The sequence below is a fragment of the Asterias rubens genome, chromosome 1, assembly GCF_902459465.1.
Source record: "Asterias rubens chromosome 1, eAstRub1.3, whole genome shotgun sequence".
NCBI classification, from domain to species: domain Eukaryota; kingdom Metazoa; phylum Echinodermata; class Asteroidea; order Forcipulatida; family Asteriidae; genus Asterias; species Asterias rubens.
The window spans coordinates 3,369,138-3,392,177 of record NC_047062.1 but is presented as its reverse complement, the minus strand read 5'-3'; the positions used below and the strand labels follow the sequence as shown (position 1 = coordinate 3,392,177).

General features: G+C 37.9%; 1 protein-coding gene across 2 annotated transcripts; it reads left to right on the top strand.

Annotated features, from left to right (window-relative positions):
• The first annotated feature begins 2,041 nt into the window (after nucleotides 1-2,041).
• Nucleotides 2,042-12,940, top strand: LOC117301615 (integral membrane protein GPR137B-like). 2 transcript variants are annotated; one of them, XM_033785669.1, is made up of 6 exons: nucleotides 2,042-2,594; nucleotides 7,309-7,584; nucleotides 8,382-8,522; nucleotides 9,739-9,867; nucleotides 11,513-11,640; nucleotides 12,180-12,940. In XM_033785669.1, exons 1-6 carry the CDS (start codon nucleotides 2,229-2,231, stop codon nucleotides 12,367-12,369), a joined length of 1,230 nt encoding a protein of 409 aa, XP_033641560.1. In that variant the 5' UTR covers nucleotides 2,042-2,228; the 3' UTR covers nucleotides 12,370-12,940. The 2 variants fall into 2 exon arrangements, with proteins under 2 accessions (XP_033641560.1, XP_033641628.1); XM_033785737.1 differs by lacking the exon at nucleotides 9,739-9,867.
• The last annotated feature ends 10,100 nt before the right edge of the window (nucleotides 12,941-23,040 follow it).

Here is a 23,040-nt window from a genome sequence, read left to right as displayed (position 1 = left end):
ACAAGGCTGTGAAGGCGAGATGAAAGGGGTACCGTCCGTGTGACGTGTAATGTGATTGTAGTTGTACATATTGTGATGTGTGGATGAGGCAGCATGAATAAATCTCTACGTGAACTCACCTTGTTTCAAATCGGAGGAGAGTGTAGAGAGATGATGCACAAATATTCCATAAAACAATAAGACAACGAGTCCCTTATACAGTGGTCTTCCCGTCAATGGCAAATGAGTATTTTGTCACTGAGTGTTGCTGTCCACTCTCCTTTCCCGAAGTCTCTTTTTAGTTGAAACTGTCCAATGTTTCTCAGTTGCTCACTTGTCAACTACCTAGCCCATGAGAGCTTCGCGACACATCATTGCCTAATTGCAAATAGTCAGGGTCCAGTTTACGACTTAAAAAAACACCACCTGCACGTCAAAATTGTACACAAACTAAATGTCGCCCTCTGTTGAAATTAGGAGATTGAGGGGGCAAATCCAGCGTAAATCATGAGGTGGTTGTTTTGGGTGGGCAAGGCGAAATTTTTGATCGCTTTTTGACTCCCCCATTTATGTCTCAACATTTTCCCCGTTTGTTAGTTTCCAAGTCTTCCAAGACGTTTCTTGGCATTATCTTAGGGTAAACTAAGTACACCAACATTTTGGTCAGCAGTATAGGAGAATCCCATTATTATAGAAAAAAAAAGAAGAAGACAAAATATTGTAAATGTTTTTCACTCGATTTTTCCCTGGAGCAAAAAAAAAGTTTACCACGATGATGAGAGACGCTTTTTGAGTTATTCAATAGTCAGTCAACCATGTCACATCCAATGTGTGTACAATACAATACTATACAATTTTATTGTCCTTGCAAGGGAAAACATAAAAACAAAACACAGTCACAGTAAAAGGCACAACATTTTTAAATGACCCACAATTTCTGTATTTTATTACTGGGTATTTTGTATTAAAAACGGGAATGAAATTCAAGAATAACAAGATGGCTGTGAGGATTTCATTTCATTTCATTTATTTATTTATTTAGTTACAGCATGGTTCCGTTCTTCCTCATTTTCTTACAGGGCCCAATTTCACAAAGCCTCTAAGCACAAAAACTGATTAGCCAAAAACCTTTTGCTTAGCCGAAATCACATGCAGTTACGGAACAGTACCTACCTACTGATCCCCTGGTCATTTCTTGCGTTGCCAAGAAATTTACTAAAAATTATGTTTTTTTTAAAATAAATTCCTTTGCTAAGCAAGAAATGCATGGGGTACAACCAGTCACAGCAAATGTATAATGTACTTTTTTTGGTAACCTATCTTTCATAATCAAGAGTTTTCTGTGCTTAGTAAGTAGTTTTGCTTACGGGTTTCTGGCTGAAGAAGCGAAAGTTGTCTTCCATTGTTTGAGCTATGATTGTGGCTAGACTTCGAGTGGGCCAATTTCTAAAATTTCTAAAAGCACGAAAATAGCTCGCTTATTTTACACATGTTACTGGCCAAAATTTCATGCCATATACATTGCTTGTGACTTGTATTTAGCTGTTGTTTACTTAGCATAACAATTGAGTGGAGTCTTGGCCTGTAATCTGAATTTATTCCTCCATGATTTTACTAAGCAATGTCACCACAAACATTTAGCCTACATGTTGACATGTACATCAGTTTATTTACGCACAATTCATGTGTATGTGGATGTGATTGTGATTACATCATTCACTGCATCAATTTGGGGGCGGGGTAAGTAGTAAACAACTGGGCCGGCATCACGTGAAAACTATGGAGTGTTCCATTCTACATTGAAGTAGTAATAACTATTTTCAATAACACATTGAATTAACTTATTACCTTATATTTATTTTTTGTATAGATTGAAACTTTAGCATAAATATTTATTTAAGTAAATTTTGTTAATTCAAATGATGATTTAAATCAAAACCATAAAAATGTAAAACTATTATTTAAAAAATTCCCCTTCAAAAGTGTGTAAGCTTCCATCTTTATGTCAAAGGTCAAATTTCTGAACGGACTTTTCTTATAATGTGGTTTGTGCTAGGCCGTATTTACAGCGTGAGCGACTGGTGTTTTTGACAGCGCAAATCAGAGTAAAGATGCCTGAACATTGATCAGAAAATGTTGGACAAAATGCCTGTAAAGCATACGCAAATGATGGTTTCCTTCTTATCCACCAGCAGCAGTATTACCGAGAACTTTGAACCTTCCAGATTCTGTGGAGTGAACAAGTTAAAATGGAGGAATTGAGTTGGGCCGAAATGCAAGACGCAATACCATCGAAGCTCGGACCGTCCCTCCCGTTGTTCGTCGAGCTAGGCCTGACGATTACCTTCCTCGTACTTTATGGCTTTCTCTTCGGTCTGGTCTTCATTCAGTTGATTTTGATTCTGTACTACGGCCACAAACGGTTCAGCTACCAGACAGTTTTTCTGTTTACCTGCCTGATCTGGGCAGGGCTACGGACTACGTTGTTCTCTTTTTACATCAATAACACAATTGAAGTTGACACAATGAAGATATTCTGCTACTGGTTTTTCTTCAGCTTTCCAGTGTGTCTTCAGTTCTACACCCTTTGTTTGCTGGTTTTATACTTTGCACAGGTGATATTTTAATCTATGCATTTTGTAAATAAGTATTCTTACAAAAATGTGATGAGGCCAACTAGGAAAGACTCCTAAAATGTTGAATGGCAGAGTCCAACCTTGGCTTAAATTATTCCAACTGTGTAAGAACGAGGTTTGTTCAGCTATTGCTCTGCGAACGATAGCGGATCGAACCTCATACGGGTGTCAAAATATGTGATGAGTGTGGCTTTTAAATTTTAGTGGCCACGACTAGACCCAATAACTGGGGTGCTGTACTCCTTTTTTGTTGAAATGTTGTCATCATCGCGCATCGGTTCGTATCTAGTTACTAGTGTAGTAGTAGAATGGACCAAGAAAGAAAAAAAGGAGTACAGCGCCCCAGTTACTGGGTCTAGGTTACGAAGTAGCCCACCCTTGTTGAAATGTTAATGGCTCTCTTGTAACATCGGTCTCATCACAGTTGTAATGACTGCTAGAGTGCTAGGTGGGAGGTACTCCTAGAACTATTTCGGTTTCGTTTGCTATCATCTCCCGTAACGGACGATAGTGGACGAAACCGAAATAGTTCTAGGAGTAGGTAGAAGGCAGGAACGGTCAAATTTGACTTAGACTGAGAGGGACATTCCTTTAAGTGTAAGCTTTGTAAGTGGACGGTCATGCTGGTTTCTTGGTAATTGCAACAATCAGTACCCTCCATCCTCCCGACAGTCCAGAGGATGAAGGGTTGACTTTCTATTGGTCAGGAGGATGGAAGGTAACGATCATTGCAACTAGTTTCTTGGAGGCACTCAATTTCACTGTAATGACACTCTTCGGACATTATTTGGAGGTTATTGGCAGATAACTCTCTTTAAAAAAAAATTATTTGCCAGTAAGATAACCTTGAGCTATTTTGAAACAATTCAACAGCTTGGGTAGTGGTTGACCATAAACCTTCTCTACTGTGGTTCTGACTGGTGTGGTATAGTCATCACAATTTAATTGTTTTGTTTGGACAATAGAACAACTGTGCACACAGCACTGCATACCCCTAGAACTATGAGGTTCGTTCTACTATTAAATTGTCTCCACGATAGTGGAACGAACCTCAATAGTTCTAGGAGCATGTACTAATATGCATTCACTTCTTGAGGAAGTCTTGTGATAAATATATCCCAATGTTGATTATTAACCAGTAATCCTGCTGGCCCCTCACGACCAGCACATACATGACCCCAGTGGCTCATGCATGCAGCTACCACACCTCAACACATGAACACAGGGCGGCAGGGCCCACACTGGCCACACATGTTTGTTGAAAACCACAAACTTTTTTTTGTTCTCGAGTTGTATGGACCTAATATCATTTGTACAATAAATTATTATATTTTTGTGCATTGTCCAATGGTTTTGAAAGGAAAATTGAACCAAGGACGCCTTTGGTCTGTAAACCTCTCTGAACTGCAGCCCACTGGAATGACAGCCCCTTTTATTTGTTACTTCAGCTCAAATTATCAAAAATCATAAAAATAAAACCATTTAGAACACCCCAGATTGCACAGTAGAGCACTTCAGTAAAAGACGTTCGGAGGACCTATCAGCATGCTTGTTAGGCCAAACTTCTTAAACTAAGGTCCAGAAAGCCCACAGTTTTGCAAAATCCTGGGGAGAACTCAGTACACATGTAAATGAGAGCAATGTGGATTTGCTTCAATAAAATATTGGAAAAAATATACAAGTATCAGGCAAGAATGGTACATGTAGCTGTATAAGCCGACTGGGCAAATGGGTTGCAAAAGATTACCTTGGAGTCCAGGCCACACACATGAAATCAATAATAGGGGTTCATAATTAGTGCTGTCCATAAGACTTCATGGTACATTACTAAATTTGCAAAAACTGTATGGATGACATTGGTCACTCAGGGCTTTTTTAATGTTCAAATTATAGGTCATAGGAGTATGGAGTCAAGGCCCGCTCTAACAAGTGTCAAATACAGTCACTGCCTCTTAGGTTGGGTGTAGAGGGGGGGGGGGCAGTGGATCCCAGTTACTCAGAGTTCAGACCGTCATGGAGGTTCAGACGTCTACCTGCCCACGTGTGCCGAATGAGAATGTCAGCGTTTTTAGATCCAAGCGTACTTTGTGGCATACAGGGCTGGGACAATTTCTTAACCATACACTCATACTCATGCTAGGTCAAGTTACAAGGCATCCTTGGGTTGCTCTTTAGCAAATCCCAAGACACTTTGTATTGCTCAGGTTGTTCGTACTATGAATCATGGCTAGGTACAAAGTTAGACTGAGAAGTATAAACTTAGAACAAGTGCTCTTTATAACATTCTGTTTCCTACTTTGTTTCTATTTAGCCCATTTTGCTTTATAAAAAATTCATTGTAATTATAACAGTAACTCTGACAACTTGAGTGGATTTCACTAAGAGTTAGGACAAATTACTTGTCCAAACTTAGGACTAGTTTTTAACATCTCCTAGTCTAAGTTCCAATGTTCTGAAATCGACCTCTGTACCCTAAATAAAATTCAAATTTTGATTTCATGAACAACTGATAGGGGTAAGTGAGTGAGGGGGTGGGGGAAATTATCTGGCTTTTGCCTCTCAAGTTTGTCCTTTTTTTTGTACATCATGCGGTATGGTTATATCACAAGGTTAATTTCTCCACATCTTGATATATAGATTTAGTTTGGACTTTTAAAAGTGTGGGCTTCAGGTCACAAGTTTGTTTTATAACCCCTGTGCTTGGACTTGTTTATATTGTAGATAAACGTAAATATTATCTCGATTAGATTGTTTTTCGTGTACGTTATAATATGCATTCAAGTAGGGCTTTGATTTTGTTGTAGTCCAAAGTTCGCATTAAGCAAAAGGTCATTTATATAATGCACAATGAAAACATACAAAAAACTATGTGTTTGGAATGAACATTGGATTTAAATGATATTTAAAATTTATTTTTAAACCAATCATCCAGACTTATTGACAAAGAAATATTTAGAGTACATCCTTAAAAAAAAAAAATGAGTGCATCACAAATTCACCTAAATTAAAAACCAATAAGAATTGAATATTTTTCATGTTAAAACATTGTGTACTTGATTGCACTTTATTTTTACCCAAACAAGGTCATGCAGTCACTTTATAAAAGTTGGAATGATTCCAAACCTTTACTGAACTCAACACAGTCAGCGGTAAATCCTTTCCAACTTGTTAACCAGCAGTACATGAGCTCCAGGCATATAGCTCTATGCTCCAGGCTCAGAAATGATGGCGTGAGTTCTATATTTAGAAAGGTCAGGAACTCTACGGGAAATGTTCAAAACTTAGTAAGTTCCTCGAGTGTAAAAGCTTTCCAGTGGGATAGTGTTGGAACTTCATTTCCTGAATGGTGTATTTGCTAGATTCCTAAAGTTTTCGGACTAACAAGTGCGAAGGATCAAGCTGTAACCCAGTATACGCAACCCTGTTAAAATGCGGTCTTCGGTATATAAAGGCACTTCATCTCAATTTTGAATTTGCGATAGATATCTGTTATTTAAAAAAAAATGATACCGATGAGCGTTTCCATTATCCTTAATGTAGCTTTGTAGGATGAAATAAAGGTTCTGAAATGAAACGGGGTTAGATTCAGTCGTAACATTACAAATAGTATTTTGTTCTGTTTTCCATTCTCCTGAAGACAAAAAAACAAAACTTTTTGCTTCAAAAATATTGAGATTCAGCTCGCCTCCTATTCCTCTTATAAATAACCACCACTTCAATAATACTATGATACAGCCGTCGATTTCACAAAACTTAACTCTTCCTAACTTAAGACTTATCTTAGGACTTAGGACGAGTCCCAACCCTGCACTGAAGCATGCAAACCTTAAGATTAATCCTAAAAAATCAAGTTAGGACAAGTTACTTGCCTAACTCGTGATAAGATGAGTCCTAACTCTTTGTGAAATTGATGGCTGGGTTCTTACAAAGCACACTTATCCTACGCATCCCTGTTCATAAGGCATACTTTTAGACAGTTCCTCTCACTTTTATGAGAACTCATCTTTTCGAAATGAGTGCATCACAAAACTAAAATTTGACTTTTTAGACCCTCCATAAAGGCACCCCTCTACTTATATCTAAGCTATGCTTCTTCAACCTGCCCACATTGATTGCTGCTAGGGTCCAATTTCATAAAGTGTAGTGCCTATGCACAGAACCTTGCAAAGCACAAACGTGTTTGCTGAGCAAAAAGAAGGTAACCAACCAGAATACCATACAGTAGTTCTTTGCTGAACCGAGATTTTTTTCTAAGCCAATTTCTTCTGCTTAAAGCAATCGCACAACATCGGTAAACAGTATTTTCCAAAGGCCCACACTTTGTGTATCACAACGTATATATAAAATAACAAACCTGTGAACATTTAGGCTCAATCGGCCATCGGAGTCGGAAGAAAATAACAGGAAAACCAACTCTTGTTTCCGCACGTTTCGATGTGTCACGACATGTGTTTAAAATAAATCTGTTATTCTCGATGTCGAGAATTGATAATTGTTTTAACGTTTTCTCAAAAAGTAAAGCATTTCATGGAATAATATTTCAAGGGAAGTCTTTCCCCATTACCTTCTGTAAAATTATTTGTAAATCTGTGAACTTTTAATTTGTGTTCTGTCCAGAAAGTGTCAAATGGCTTTGACAGCTTTGTGAACATTTTGCACTTTCGATGTCCTAATGGACTCTTTTCATCCTCAGGTCATGTGTAAATTAAAGGCCCGGATTAACCCGCAGAGTCACAATAAGCAGATACAGTACATACGAGTAACCTTCGCCATTATCATGGGCCTGTTCCTGGCGATGAACCTCAGCAGTGCCATCCTGTCCAGGGTCTACCCTAACTCTGTGGCCTTGATTCGGGTGAGGGTCTGCTTGAGCGGCTTGCTGTTCATCGTCGCTGGGGGATTCCTCGCTTATCTCATATGGAAGCTATCCAGGATGAGTTTTGTCGGGAGTGTGCTGCTTGAATCCAGGGTAAGTCAAAACTTTGGAAAGGATATTTTTGTAGATAAACAACAGTATTGCAATCCAGAGCTGGAAGTTCGAGTCCAATTCAGACACAATTTCCTTGATTGAAGTCAAGACCAAGACGGGAAGCTGGTTGAGTGTCTTGGCTGAGTGGTCTAGTTCGATAGAATGTTGGTTCGGTATTGACACTTTTCCTCGAGAAAGGTATTTATCCATAAATACTTCATAAAAAGTTAGGAAGGTAGTTCTCTACCAGCCAGGCTCCTAGTGGATGATACCCATGCCTACATCCTTAAGTACTGTGAAGGGGGTTACCCTGTTTCATCATAGTTTGTAGGTAGAAACATGCCCCTTGGTTGGACTTGATTTGTGTTTACAGCCCGAATGAGTTAACAGGCCTGATACTTCATGGAGGCAACGAAGGCAATTGCCTCCGTGTCCCCTGGTCATTGCCTTGGTGCCCTTGAAATGCTCCAGTACAAATTTGCAATTTCATCGAAGGGTGCCCTACACCAAGAAGAAACTGCCTTGGTGCCCTTGCCCTTTCAAAAACGAAGCATACAGCCCTGAGTTAAGTGTGGCTCTCGCCTTGTAGTGGCCATACAATGGTAATGGTGCAGACAAGTGCAGAATGTGTTGGTAGTCAGTGCTATGAATTCAGGTTGCGTTTGCGCTTACTTGTAAAAACAAATAAAATAATAACATTTACAACTATGTATGTTTTTTTCTGTAACTGGATGTCACCATCAACAATTGTATGAATAAAAAAGGTACTTATAATATTCCCACTGATTATTTTTCAGGGAGCAACTTTATGTCAGACGTCTACAGCCTGCGTGTTTATCATTCTTCTCTATGTATCCAGAGCAGTGTATAATCTTATTGCTATAACGACCACTATTTGCCCGTCATTTGGCTATAACTGGATTAATGTTTCTGACCAGGTAAGGTAACCAATTAGTTTTGAAATTTGTTCATTGTGAATTAAGACCTGGGCCCAATTGTATAGAGCTGATTAAGCAAAAAAGGTAGTTAAGCGCTGCAATGTTATGCTTTCCAAATTAAGGCTACCAGCTAAAAATACCATGTAGCATGCACACTTTTAAGTGGTATCCTACACATTTTCCCTAAGCAAAAAAACTGTTAAGCATTGTTTTCTGTTAAAGCAGCCCTGTGAAATTTGGCCCTGGTTTTACATTTAGTTACTGGCTTAAACCGGGTTACCGTTGATAGTTGACTTAGTCTAAGTGCATGTAAGCAAAAGCTAGGCTTCATCTTTATGTTCAAAGTAGTTACTTTCATTTTAGTCATGCTTTGTTTGAACTTGTTTAGTTTGTTGTACCTCATTGGTCTGGTATTTTTCAAGTGAAGTATTGGTGAAATCTTTTATTTTGAACTTTGGTAAATAAATGATGGCGCTGTCCAATTCAGTGACATTTTGAGACTGTTGACTTGATACCATAGGTTTGCAAACCATAAATGTTTGCAAGGTGTATGGGTGGGGCCCATGTCAGTTTAAATATATCTCTGTCAGTTGGGTTTACTGTGACCGTAGGGTGTGTGGTGGGTGGATATATTTGGGGTGACCGCGGAAGGCGTTATGACGGTTGCGTCATTGGTTTGTGAGGGTTGGGGTGAGACCTGGCTACACGGCAGCTTACAGTAGTCTGGCTACCGACTGGCACCCCTGTACAAAGATATTGACTAATAGGGAGACCGCCAACACAAGGCTAGAAAGCTTACATTGGTAGAGCACTGGTATGTTAAACCAGACGTCGTAGGTTCAATGTCCGCTGCATTCAATCTTTCGTTGTTAAAAACCCAAACCTTGAATTTCAGCGACACTTTACCTTACAATATTTTCCTCTAGAAATCTAAAAACAAACCTACCTGTTGACCCATTGCACCAACGTGGCCACTGTCTGCCGCTCTCGTCATTTGGGGAGTCTATTGCATGTAAACATTATGGTAATCATAAAATGCTGTGTTGCCTAAAATGAGCACTTTATAGCACGTTGAGACATATCCAAAATGGCAGCAACATGATTATTGTGATGGCATCATTGGGCTAACTTGGTAAATATATATTTTACTTATTATGATTTCCCTTGAAAACAGTTTTGTTTTTTATTTGTTTTTGTTCTCATTATCAAACTATAGGCAGATATGATATCAACTTTAAAAGGTCTTCGCTATCTGTCGTTTGGTGTTGTTCTTTTTATCTGGGAATTCCTTCCGACATTTATCGTAGTCATATTTTTCAGAGTGAGAAAGTTTGCTGCAAAAGTGGTGAGTTGTGAGTAAAGTGATAGGGCGTTCAGAAGGGCAAAATGCTGAGGTTTATTAGAAAAGTTTTTCCCTTCTTCTGGTTATTTATTTAATTTTTTTAAAAGTTACTTTGTTCATTGAAACTAGGGTAGTTTATAAGCAAAGCTATAACGAAAGATACACAAAAAGCCTCATGTGAACGTTTCAGCTTTAAAATGCAGTGTCTACTTGCTGAACGGCAACAAATTGTCAGGGTATTTTCACAAGGATATTGAATACATCTATGTTAGTGAGGGGGACATCGGGTACCAACCGCAACTCTTGCTGCAGCATGCATGAATGGATACCAGCTCTCAGAAATCCGAGGAAGGATTTATGCATGAATAGTTTCACAGATTCTTATAATGCTTTTGTGTGACAAATTATTCAAAGCATATTAATCGAAAGGGAATCCTTTCTCAAAATAGTTTATATTAAGAACAGCTGCAGTACTTCTGGACAAGTAAGTTTTTATGACCATTAACGTTTGGAGTAGTGACCAATCTATGACTCTACCTCTAATTAAATCAATAGAAACAGAAGCAGCAGAAGTTATATCAGCTTGTGGTGGCCCACCCTTGCCTCTTTCAATGACCACTTTGCTTTATTTTTTTTGCGAATATTTTCATCTCACTGTGAAGATTTACAATTAAGGAAACATTGTTCATTTTATGTCATTTGTGAGCTTTATCCTTGATCTGTACATGGAATAATTGTGCGTGGGCGCTGGTCAGTTTGCAGGCTGCGTCAATTTTGCTTCAATTATCAAGTTGATTTTTTTTTTCCACAATATGAAGTTCATCAATGAATTTCGCCCGTGGAAACAGTGGTAGGCGAGGGCAAGTTTTGTCAAGGAAGCAGATCAAATACTCTCTCAGCACAAAGAGTTGCAAAGCACCACATACATAGTACTTTGATTCTGACTTTTTATGGGCCCATTTAAGTGAGAAAAATACATTTGCAAGAAGGTTTTTTTTTCTTTCTTTCCTGGAAATATCATGGAATATTTTTTTTTTTTTGTAAAGAGACATGTGTTTTTGCAGACCGTTGGTTATGTGGAGTTTAGGATTGGTCAAACAAAGTTAGTACACACATTCAAATACTCCTGTCTCAGTCTGTTGCGAATTTTAGAGGCTGTGTTTGGGAAGTTCAGATTTGATGTAATTTTTGTAAATTGTTAATTAATTTAGCCAAGACCTGGAGTTCTTGTTCATGGTCCCCTGGGCATCTCAACCCTTAACCAAGTTATTATTTTTTTGCAATTGCCAGCTTGAAAAGGCCTCCAATAAAATTTGTTTTAAGAAGGTAAACTTTGTATTGGAACTCTGCAAGGGGCACTAGAGAAAAAAGCACAAGGCACCACGGCAATGGGAGACATTTGGACCGTCCTTTTTCTCACCAGTAGTGCACGTTCTCAGATGTATGCACACAATACTGAGCATGTGCACGACAACTCAGAGCCGCAAAAAAAAGTACCGTTTTGTGACTGCTGCCGCCAGCGTCTCAAAAGTCTCCCGTTGCTGAAGGTACCTTGGTTTAACTCGAGGCCTGATTCTGTACTCCTAAGTCAAGAACTAGTCAGCACCCAACGCTTTCATTGAAACTGTTGATCAAATTACCCTTGCAGAGCACACCTGAGGACACATCTTGCCGGAAAACCGAGTCTAGAACATACTTCTTTGACAACCCTCGACGGTACGACAGTGATGATGATCTGACACGCACACACAGCAGTACCAACGCTACCCCCAGCGAGTAAGTTTTATTTTAGTTCTAGGTTTTGAATCGTCAAGAGGTGGATAGTCTGGGTGTGGTGATATACCACATTAAAATAACCACTGGTCAGGAAACTATCGTTTACTTCATGCAGTGAGTGTAGACTGGAAGGTTAAAGGCAGGGTCTTGTTAGGGATCGTTTTAACCTTAAAGTATTTTCAATAATTTTGGTTGAAGAACATCTTATCAAAAGGATTACAAATTTTTGGTAGAGATAAAAACTTGCTATGCTCTTCGATCTTGTTGTAAATCCAGCTCAAGTAAATTTTTCTTTATTTAACCCAAACAAAACAGACATGAATGGTGGGGAAAATTCAATCGATTTCCGGCCGTATCCGGAAATCGTCGGATAACTGTCGGTGTGATTATTTTCTTGTGTTACAGTGCTTACACACATCGGTTTATGGGTAAAAATCAAAATTAATATTCTTTATCCCCGATGCAAATTTAACATCTCTTTTATTCAACCCAAAATAAATGAAGAATGCCGGTCATTCATATTTGTTTTTTCCTTCCAGTTATTTGAGGGATAATCTGTCCATCCCATCCACGCCCATCAGCAGTGTTCCACACGTTGGCTACGGTACCATAATCCGCAGCAGTAGTTACCCTTCAGGATACGGGATACCGGGGACAACTCCACCTATGCTCTTTGCCGGCATTCCTGGTAACGTTAACTTGGGGGGATACGGAGACGCCACAGATTGACAGGGGTGGTATTTATTCCTTGTGAATGAGGATGACAAAGGTGGTGAGTGTAGTATCGTTTCTTCAGAGTCGTTGAGAGGACGTCTATAAAGAAGAGGGCAAGAACGACATACTGAGTTCACTGTTGTACTGAATTCAATGTAGACACTGGTATGTTCGTCTTTGCAATAATCATGTCATGTTTTGCAGTCATGGTAAGTTAAACATTTCTTTCAGACATGAATGGTGGGGAAACAAAGCGTATCTGATTCGCGGCGGGTATATCAGGAAACTGATTTCAGGAATCGTGTTTCGTGGAGTACGATCCAGTCTGAATTTGTCGATGATGTTTTGATTGTATTTCCTCATGTAATAATAACTAAATGCTTTGTGCTGCGTTGCCCTCGTTGGTGTGTGCTTGACTTGATTACTTCCTGTTCAATGGTTTTGTTTTACAATGAAGAGGAACTTGGATTAAAGCACGCAGACAATATTGGTAATTGTCAAAGAGCAGTAGCTGCACTAAGAGGGAAGGTACAAATTTGGTTATTGTCAAAGACCAATCTTCTCACTTGATGTATCCCATCATAACCCTATAAATAACAAGCCTGTGAAAATGTGGGCTCAATTGGTCATCGAAGTTGCGAGGAAATTAGGAAAGAAAAAACACCCTTGTTGGACGAATTTGTGTGCTCAAGAATAAAAGACTTCTAGCTAGAAGTCTTTTATTATTTTAGTTAGAAATAACCTCTTTCTCTAAAAATAAGTTCCTTCAGAGGGAGTCGTTTCCCACAATACTATCAACAGCTCCACAATGCTTGTTACCAAGTCAGTTTTGAAGTTAACATTTGTTTTGAGTAACTACCAAACGTGTACCTTCCCTTTAATGTGATCCAACATATATTAAAAAACAAACCTAACAGTTAACAGTTGTATGGCTTCCTACTGGCACCCCCAAACAAAGATATTGACACAAGAGACCACCAACAAGCTAGATACATGTAGCTTGGTAGGTAGAGCACCGGCACATTAAACCGGAGGTCGTTGGTTCAAATCCTGCTCTAGTCATTTTCTTCTTTGTTCAACCCAAAAATCAAATAACAAACCTGTGAAAGTTTATTGGTAATGCCATGCTTTGGTAATGACCCCTAAAAGAAAATGTGTAATTTTGATCCCAAACTCCCACTTGCTATAAAGATGGTAGTAAGCATCCTGTGAAATTATTTCATATGAAGTGCTCCCTTTGATCATTGATTAGAAATCAAAACAAGTGTCAACAAATTTTAATCTCCAAAGATTTCCTGAGGCATGTTTTTTGGAGATTCAAATTTCCGTGGTGACTGTAGTGTTTGTCAAAGTACACTTATCAAGTTACATGTAGTCTGGTACTATCCATCCATTCAAAACATTCTCCATTGCCCTCCAAGGATACTATACCATTTGTTTCTCATTTGGAAACAGATAAACAGCTGTGTCTACTATATTTATTTCAAAAATGAATGGACGTCAAATTTGTATGTACAGATTAAAACCTAGCAGTACTTCCCACATGTACGTGTATGTGTATTAAATATGTATTTGGTGGCACATTTGGTATTGGTGATGTATTTCATGCAAGTAAAACACAAGATTGTCACTTAGTTTTGCATAAAGGTAATTTCTTACATGTATGCCAATCTGTGAGCATGAAAACATGCTAAGCAAAGACAAAATTCTGCTTAACAGAAACTGGTTACCAGCCAATATTCCATAAAGTTTACATTGTTAGTACTTACGAGCTGAACTTCTATTGACAACATTAACAATTATTGACAATTGCTATTAGACTTAAAAGCAAGAACTTATGTGACATGCTGTCCCAAAAACTAGAGTGAAGTTTAAGTTTGCCTTTGGTAAGTACAGATGTATTGGGAAGTATATTATGTTCATGTTTGGTGCTGAACCGGTCAAATATGTGGACTGGACACCTGCAACTCTTATTGTATAAATCTTTGTTTGTAAAAAGAAGTTTACAAAACTGTGAACACGCATTTCTATGAAACCACCTTTATTACATGAGAAATTTACAGTGAAGTCAGCTCTGGCAAATTCCTTGTGTTTGAGTGGAAGGTTTCTGCATTTCAGTTGACTACTAATTTACTGAACATATACGATTGTGCTATTATTAATTCTTTACATTTTCTTATGGGGTATTCCAGATTTAATACTTATATTTAGAAACAGCTTTTGAATCATGTTGCTTCTATTTTCGTCATTGTTTACCAACTGGTGGAATAGACCCCTAAAGGTTGCACAATGCAGAACGCACCTCCTAACAATGCGCGTCTACCATTTCTGCCTTTTTTGGTATCAATTCCTATGTGCACATTTTGGACAGGATGGGCGCATGTAGGTGCGTTGTGTGTTGTGCGAGGGATCTATACCATGCGGTCAAATCAAGAGTCCTCCAGTATTATGTGCAATAGCGTGACTGCCTGCTATATGAAAAGCCATGTAGGAATTTCTTTAGCGGCTATGACCGGAATGCTAAAGCGTCCTATTTGATACTGTAGCCGAGAGCCAGAGCTGTAGCCAAAGTCACTTGACTTGGACCCCGCAAGGCTTTCCAAAGGACTTCATGGTCATTCGGAAGCCACATTTTCCGCAGACCAACATTCTTTGGAAGCGGCAGAGCGTTGAGTCATAAATGACAAGAGTAAAGTTGTTATGTACATGGCTTTGTTGAACTTTTAACTGGTATTTGAAATAATATATAAAGGTAAATTTGGTTTTAAAAAGGTAAATTTGGTTTGAATGACAATGCATAAATACCCGGCACAGTTTGATTGGTTGAGAGGAGATCACATGGCCATGATTTATCTTACGGTATAAACACTGTCAGAAGTATTAAACATGCACAGTGCACACAAATTGTAGGTGCTAATTTATGCTTAACACAGTCAATACATGCAGATACTCAATCTAAAATCTGTAAGGACACAAAACTGTGGAATGTCTCATGCAAATTGACCCCTCGCAGAAGGGAGTCCAAGGGCATGACAACGATTAAAACTTTACAGAAAGATTTAACAGATTTCTCAAACAAAAAGGGCATACCATGCAATGCCTCAAAACCAATAATATATGACAATTGGTACTCCAAAATTTGCTTAAGTGAACCAAAAAGTGAATTTTAAAGTGCATGTATGGTCCTACTTTTCCAGAACTTTCCAAAGAATTTGTTTATGGAGCTCGCACAAAAAAAAAGAAGCCTGGACTATACATGCAAGTTCCATATTTTTTAGATTGTTTCTGCTTGCTTCAAACTGTCAACCAGTACTACATAAAGAGCAGAGACGAGGTTTTGTTTAAAGCCCATCCGAGTTAAAAGATTTTTGAAAAATTGAAATAAATGCAGAACTTCTATGAAGGCAATTAATTAATACATACATTGCCACTCTGCAATTAAAGATTAAGTGGTAAAATGAAAGATGCTCGGCTGAAATTTCTGAAATGTTTATGGTTAATGTGGATGTGAGAGTGTAACAACAATAATATTATTTTAAAAACTATCTATTGAGTTATAAATGTTTGGATATGTTTTATATCCTTATCATTTAGTATCATTTATCATCCTTATCATCAGATAGTATACAAATATTGAGTGGCTCAGAGTGGAATGGGAGGAATATTATCGCAAAGTAAAATTTGGACTGTTCCATGTCATGAGTCCAAATTTTACCGAGCGATAATTTTCCTTCCATTCCACGAATTAAAGCCACTCAATGTTTCTTTTATATAACTGACATATAGATCCTTGTCATTTGATGTATTTTAAAAGTATAACATTATGAAAAATCACACAAGTTACTGACAACCAAAAATCATATAGCGCCACGTAGCGGCAACAATGCACACATCGGATCACAACCTTTTGCACAGGTGCTCCTTTGTTTTAGCAGAGGCGCGGCGGCGCTGTACTGCTCAAAAACATTGGGAACAAGGATGATCCTAACTGTTGAATGGGAAATGCTATTCCTCATGGGCAAATAGGTCTTTTTGATCGCCGGTGCGGATGGGAGTAATAGTGAATGTCACGTGAAGTAAGTTCCACCAATCAAATGACAAGGATCTGTATGTCAGTTATATAATTCCACATAGAGGCCATCTTTACGGGTATTGTGGGTTTTGGCTTCGACCTGCCACAATCCTTGTAATTTTTCTACGCAGCCAAGTGGTGATCGACCGATCATGCAAGGGGGTTGATAAAACTCCAGCGTACCGCACCATGGTGTTTACGCAAAATGCATTAACGTTAAGAAAGAAATGTATCATTGCCCGCAAAGATGGCCGACTCTGCACTCTGTGTGTGGGAATGATCTATATGTTGATTGTAATCTCTATGCTGCACTAGCTGGGTAGAACAAATACAATCACATGGAAATATTGTATGCTTTGAACATGGATTGTTTAGTCTATGTAACGATGTGGCTAATTTGGTCAGGTTCCTCGTGTATAATAGTAGCATTATTACGTATAAGCGTTTGAGGGTCCATACTTGTTTTGCTGCATTCAACCTCAGTTTAGTGGTAAGCGTTAGTTATGTATTAAAGTTAAACTGACTGCATTATGATTAAAGACATTACAGCCATAGGCTCTGGCTTGGAGGCAAAGCTCAAACTGTAGTTTTAAAAAGGGTTTTAAAAAGGGTTTTAAAAAGGGTTTTTGTGCTTACAGACTTTATGAAATTTGGCCCAGGACCCAACAGTAGGGGGGGGGGGGGGGGGGCTGACCGTAATCTCAATTTTGCATCAAACTTTCCTGGTGTCAAATTGATAGTATACATGTGTAGCATCCCTACAGTTTTATGGTCCAATGTGCAAGTTCCTTATCATAGAGAGAAGGTCAACTTTGTGCATTAATGCACAAATGTAAATTGAGGTCCCATGACCATGTAGGCTGTTTAGACTTGCCAATGGGTTTTGTCAACTCATTGTTAGGGACTAACTTTAAAGCTAAGCACAAAATCAAGTTATCTGTACCCAATTTCATAAAGCTTGTAAGCACAAAAACAGAAAGGACAGAAAAGTACTGCTTAACAGAAATAGCTTGCCAGCCAAAGTTTGACATTGTTGTAACTGGTGCCCCACTCAATTTTTGCTTAGCAAAGAACTTTGTCAAGCGGTATTTTCTACTTAACAGCTTTACGAAATTGGATCCTGGATCCAGACCCACAAGTTGTTAAGCAGAAATTACAGCCAAGTTTTTGTAATTTGCTAAAGCAAACATGAGTTTGGGACCAGGCAAAGCATTCTTTTGAACAACGCATGGTATGACACCGACAGCCAATGACATGGAGGGCCCCAGTTTCATAGGGCTGCTTAAAGACAGTGGACACTATTGGTAATTGTCAAAGACCAGTATTCTCACTTGGTGTATCTCAACATACACATAAAATAACAAACCTGTGAAAATTTGAGCTCAATATTGGTCGTCGAAGTTGCGAGATAACTATGAAAGAAAAAAACACCCTTGTCACACAAAGTTGTGTGCTTTCAGAAGCTTGATTTCGAGACCTCTAGTTCTAAATCTGAGGTATCAAATTCATGGGAAATTACTTCTTTCTCCAAAACTAAGTCACTTCAGAGGGAGCTGTTTCTCTACCAAGTAAGGTTTTATGCTAATAATTATTTTGAGTAATTACCAATAGTGTCCACTGCCTTTCAACTTTCAAGGACAAACAGTAGCTCTCTCTCTCTCTAGTCGACCGAGGTCGAAATCATGTTGAGACTTGCCCATCCTTGTCTACAACAGTAGCTAAGCATAGCAAAATTACGCTCACCAGAATAACAAACTAATAATACCGTATCATATTTATCATCTGTGAATGGTGCTCAATTGTGGTTAGCAGAAAATTGTTAAGCAGCATTTTCTGCTGAAGCACATCTATGAAATTGGGGCAGGGTCACGTTTTTTCCCTGCTAATATTAAGCTGACACAGTTTGTATGCTTAATTGCATACAACATGACATGATAACAAAAAATTATGACTAGTTTACATTGAAATTTGTTTGCTGATTAATGGCTGATATTTACCCGCTTTATCAAATTGGGCAGTCCTTGAACTTTACCTCTTGAAAAGGAAAGATTAATATTACCTGCTTGAATAGCACTCTTTTTATTTTCAGGAAAAAGTAAATGTTCATGAAACATTGTCATGGTTGTTGAAACAACTGCCTTGTTTGGTTAAAGTTAAAAAGTATGTTTTTGTAACTTGCTTCTCAAATAACCGTAATTTAGTTCACTTGACCCAACACAAGATAAGGTGAAAACAGAAGTGAAACAAAGATCAATTGGACAAATGTTCAATCCACGATGTGATTCTGTCTGTAAAAATTGTCTGCGTGTTTGTACGTTTTGTATCAATATTTAAGAAAGTTTACATTATTACGTTTATGTGTTTTATAAGTATTGCGTTTTTGATCGAGTGTGTCACTACGTACCACACAGTTTCGATGTTGAATTTATGACCTTATAGCTTTATTTTTACTAATAAATTAAGAAATATATACAAATATATTGGGATGAAAGAATACTTGATTGGCCGATGATAATTTATTTTTTTGTTAAAGCGGCTGCTTGACTGTATTGTTATCACTGCACAGAATTCTTCTTATGGATTAAGTAATACTGTACAAAATATTCATATAAATCTTGAAAATCTATGAATTGTAACATTTAATGTAAACAGCAATGCAAAGTAACTATTATATATATTGAATTATCATCAAATGACAATTAACTTGATCTGAACCTGTTGTTTAAAATGGCAGTGAAATCATGAAAGAACATTAAATTAAAGAACAAACTTAAATTGTAAGATCTGTGTGGTGTCATGTAATATCATCCTTGCCAAAAGTTTACATGTACCCCAAAGAAACCTTTGCCAGCATATTTTTCAACAGGAACACCAATAAGACAACGTGACATGATTTTTGTTTGTATGGTTATGTCCAAGAATGCAAAAACCTTTTACCTCAGGCAAAGTCGATAAGCACATTTGAATGGATGGAAATGTATCTGAAATGGAAACCCCTATGTTCTGACACCCCTGTATTTGCCTAGTCCTAACCCTATTGAGTAAATCATGAGGGGTGTCGGAATACAGAGCAGTCACCAAAGTTACTTTCCGTTATCCACAACCATGCACAGCTTCAAATTTCACTTCCTTCCTCAATAACATTATTCACAACTAAAAACACATGACACAAATATTCAACTTTGAAAAACAAAATCAAGGTTTATTTTGTTAATGTTTTAAGTCTTCATTACATACCATGTACACTGATGTCTAATTTCATTGCTAGTAAAAGAAGTATCATAAATAGTAACCAAATGTTAAGATTGTGAGTGTGGACTCATTTCAGAACAATAAGCCAGTAGAAACCATACGTGTAGCTCCATAGTAGAAACCAACTACACTGGTATCATTGCATTTTTGTGGACTGGATGGGATAAAATTATTCCGCCAATTTTTGCGTAGTCTTGACCATGAAATACATTTATCCAGTGACATTCTTGACAACCATGACCACATCACAAAGAGTCCGACTTCAGTAATATTACTCATATGAGTTGTTAAAATTCTTACATAAAGATGACATCGTCTTCAACATACAGGGTTTGAATTTTACACTGCACCACTGACCCCCGACCAGTGGTTTTTAGTGTCGGGCCGATAAACTCCCGACTGGACAAGTCTGGCAAGCTTGTGTTTTTAATTTAATATAATGAATAATAATACCTCACTAACCCTCCACATTATTAACAATTGTAAATTTTTGTGTCTGATAACTACCTTTCAGGAAGGAAGATTTTTTTCCTTTTTGATTCTGGTCTTGTTATTTAAAGCCACAAGCCCTGTGGTCTCGACGATTTTCCCCCAAAATCGAGCCCTGGCATAAATTTTGTATTGTCATTTTCTACATTTTAAAGAAAAGGGGTTTGCCCCGAGTTTTCTTGCAGTGGCTGCTGAGTACGCCACAGCACTTTGTAAACCATTAGAAGGTGATACATAAATTGGTCTCATATGTCCTTAAAAACAAATTAAATTAAACGCTAATTAAAAACTAGTTATTATTAAATTGTGCAAAGCTTCCACACTCACTGAAGAATCATTTCAGTTATGGGACTCATTTTTACGACAAACATCTTGAAAATTGTATTAAAATAATGGTAAATTAGTGATTGCACTGTCCAATTCAGTGACACTCCCTTACTTGAAAAGCATAAAACTGAAGAATCCGTTATAGTTGTTATTTATTCGGACGGGTTTCCTCAAAAACTTTGAGCCTGCTCAAAACTTTTGGGCGACCATCCCATCCTGCAATTAGACAAAATGGCAACGTACTTAAAATAAGAAGGCCAACAACTAACGGAATTGCCTTACTTGAATCGTACTAGGGACATGCTGGGCGTGGTGCAACCAGTGGTTGTGATCAGGCGTCATTTAGACTCGGTTCCGTAGTAGAATGTCATCACTTTTACAGACGGACCCAACTCATAATCAGAATTCAAGTAACTAGGGTCACATTATAGATGTAGACCATAATAATAATAATATTGAAGTCTTATATAGTGCACGTATCTACAAACAAGGTACTCAAGGCGCTGAGTACGCTGAGTATATACAAACTTTCAGAAAGATAGGTTTATTGAAGTGAATTCTGAGACCCTATTATTTAGCACCTTATAAGGGTTTACAAGGTGCTAAGGCGCATACAAGCAGCCACAGCCACAGAAACATCGGGGCGAACCCCTTCTCTTAGCGATAAGTGCACTGGGTCTTATACATGCGTTACACAACACACGAGACCTACGGCTTTATATCCCATCCAAAGGACGAAGCATGGTTAAGTATCTTGCTTAAGGACACAAGTGTCACGATTTACATTTTCTTAGGACGGGTTGGGACGTTTTGAGAACTAGTTTGATGTGACCCAGCCTTTACATGTCTGTAGATCTTCATTGTTAAACCTCAGAGATGGCAGCCAGTGCCTATAGCACACACTCATGCTTCAATTTCAGGAAATCTTATAATGCAATTAATCTGTACTTTACACAATTCAAGAGAACATATTTCTACAGCTAGTATTTCTATAAATTGATTTGTGCAACTAAAATTTTAAATCATGATGAAAAAGTAAGTTTTCCGTTAAAGGATATGCCATCTTCCATCTTACACAATATTTTGCTTGATTCCTTTATTGGCAAGTTAGAAAAAGGCACGTAAAACAAAAAATGCAAAGTAATATTCAAATTTCTTTGATCACAGTTAAATAGAAATGATGTCAAAATATTTTTTACAAAGAAACCAATAACAAAACAAAATAAAAAATAACAACTCTGGACATTTGGTTCTAATTTTATTTAAAAAAAAATTTTTTTAAAAGAGAGGGAGGGAGAAATATCAAAAAAATGTACAAGAGTTTTGTCAAGTGAGTTAAATGCAGCCGAATAAATAATTCAAATATTTAGGCGGTATTTCATTAAATATCTGGAAGAATAAGATTAGAATTGCTTAATTTCTTTTTTAATTTTGTTTTGAATTTCATTTTGAAAACTTTGGAGTTTTAAATTCTCTTAGCAATAATGTTCAATTCTTTTATTTACGATTCAGAAAGTAAATCAACGTTTTAAAAATGCTTAATTATCTTGTGGACATTTGTTTGTTTGGTTGTCTGTTGTTGTTGTTTTGTTTTTTTTTTTCATCCAAAGTAGTTGCCTAGTAAAGAGTGATGAAATCCCAGGTTTCTGTTATTTTGATGGCAGCTCTGTTGTTACCACATGGGTCCAAAATTCCTTTTCTCTGATTAAAGAAAACTTACATCAAAATACAGGGCACCAGTGCAAAGACAACGGACCAGTTCCAAAGACGTTTTATTTGTGAATACACATTGGACCAGTCAAGAACAGCTATAACTATAGCAACAGGTGCAGCCATAGCAACATCCGCAGCCGCAGCAACAGCCGCAGCCATAGCTGCCAAATACGCCTCTCTTAATATTTATGCATGAGGTACGTCACAATGCTAACTCAAAAAGAGGCGATGGGCGCAGCCACTGCAAGTGATGGGGGATGTGCGCCTATAGCCTCATTTTGGGTAAGAATTATGACCTCATGCATAAATATTAAGAGAGGCGTATAGAACATGGCTGAATGACGTTACATGTCATAACGGCTGAGCGTGAACTGATTTTTACTGAACAAGAGTTTTGTCGCTGTGAAGTTTTACTCTTAAACAGGTCATCTATGCTGGTGTCTGGCCACTGTACTATTACATGTACCACATGGTGTCTGGCTTCTGTACTTTGACCACTGGTCTATGGCAACTAATCCCTGGCAGCTAGTCTATGGCTGGTCTTTAGCCACTGGACTTCGCCCACAGATCTTTGGCCACAGGTCTTTAACTACTGGTCGCCGGTCGACCACTTGTCACTGACCACTGGTGTTTGGCCACTATCCAGCAGAAAAAAGAAGCCAAGGGACTCTGTGGTTTATATGTTAATCATGGCTTTTAGAAATCTAGTGATAATGTTCAATGGCTGAATGAAAATGATCCTACTCAAAGTTTTATCCCTTAATATTAATTTTGGTTTAATCCATATATTCGATGTTTGTTAGCACTGTATACTCGCATGCATATTACTTGGG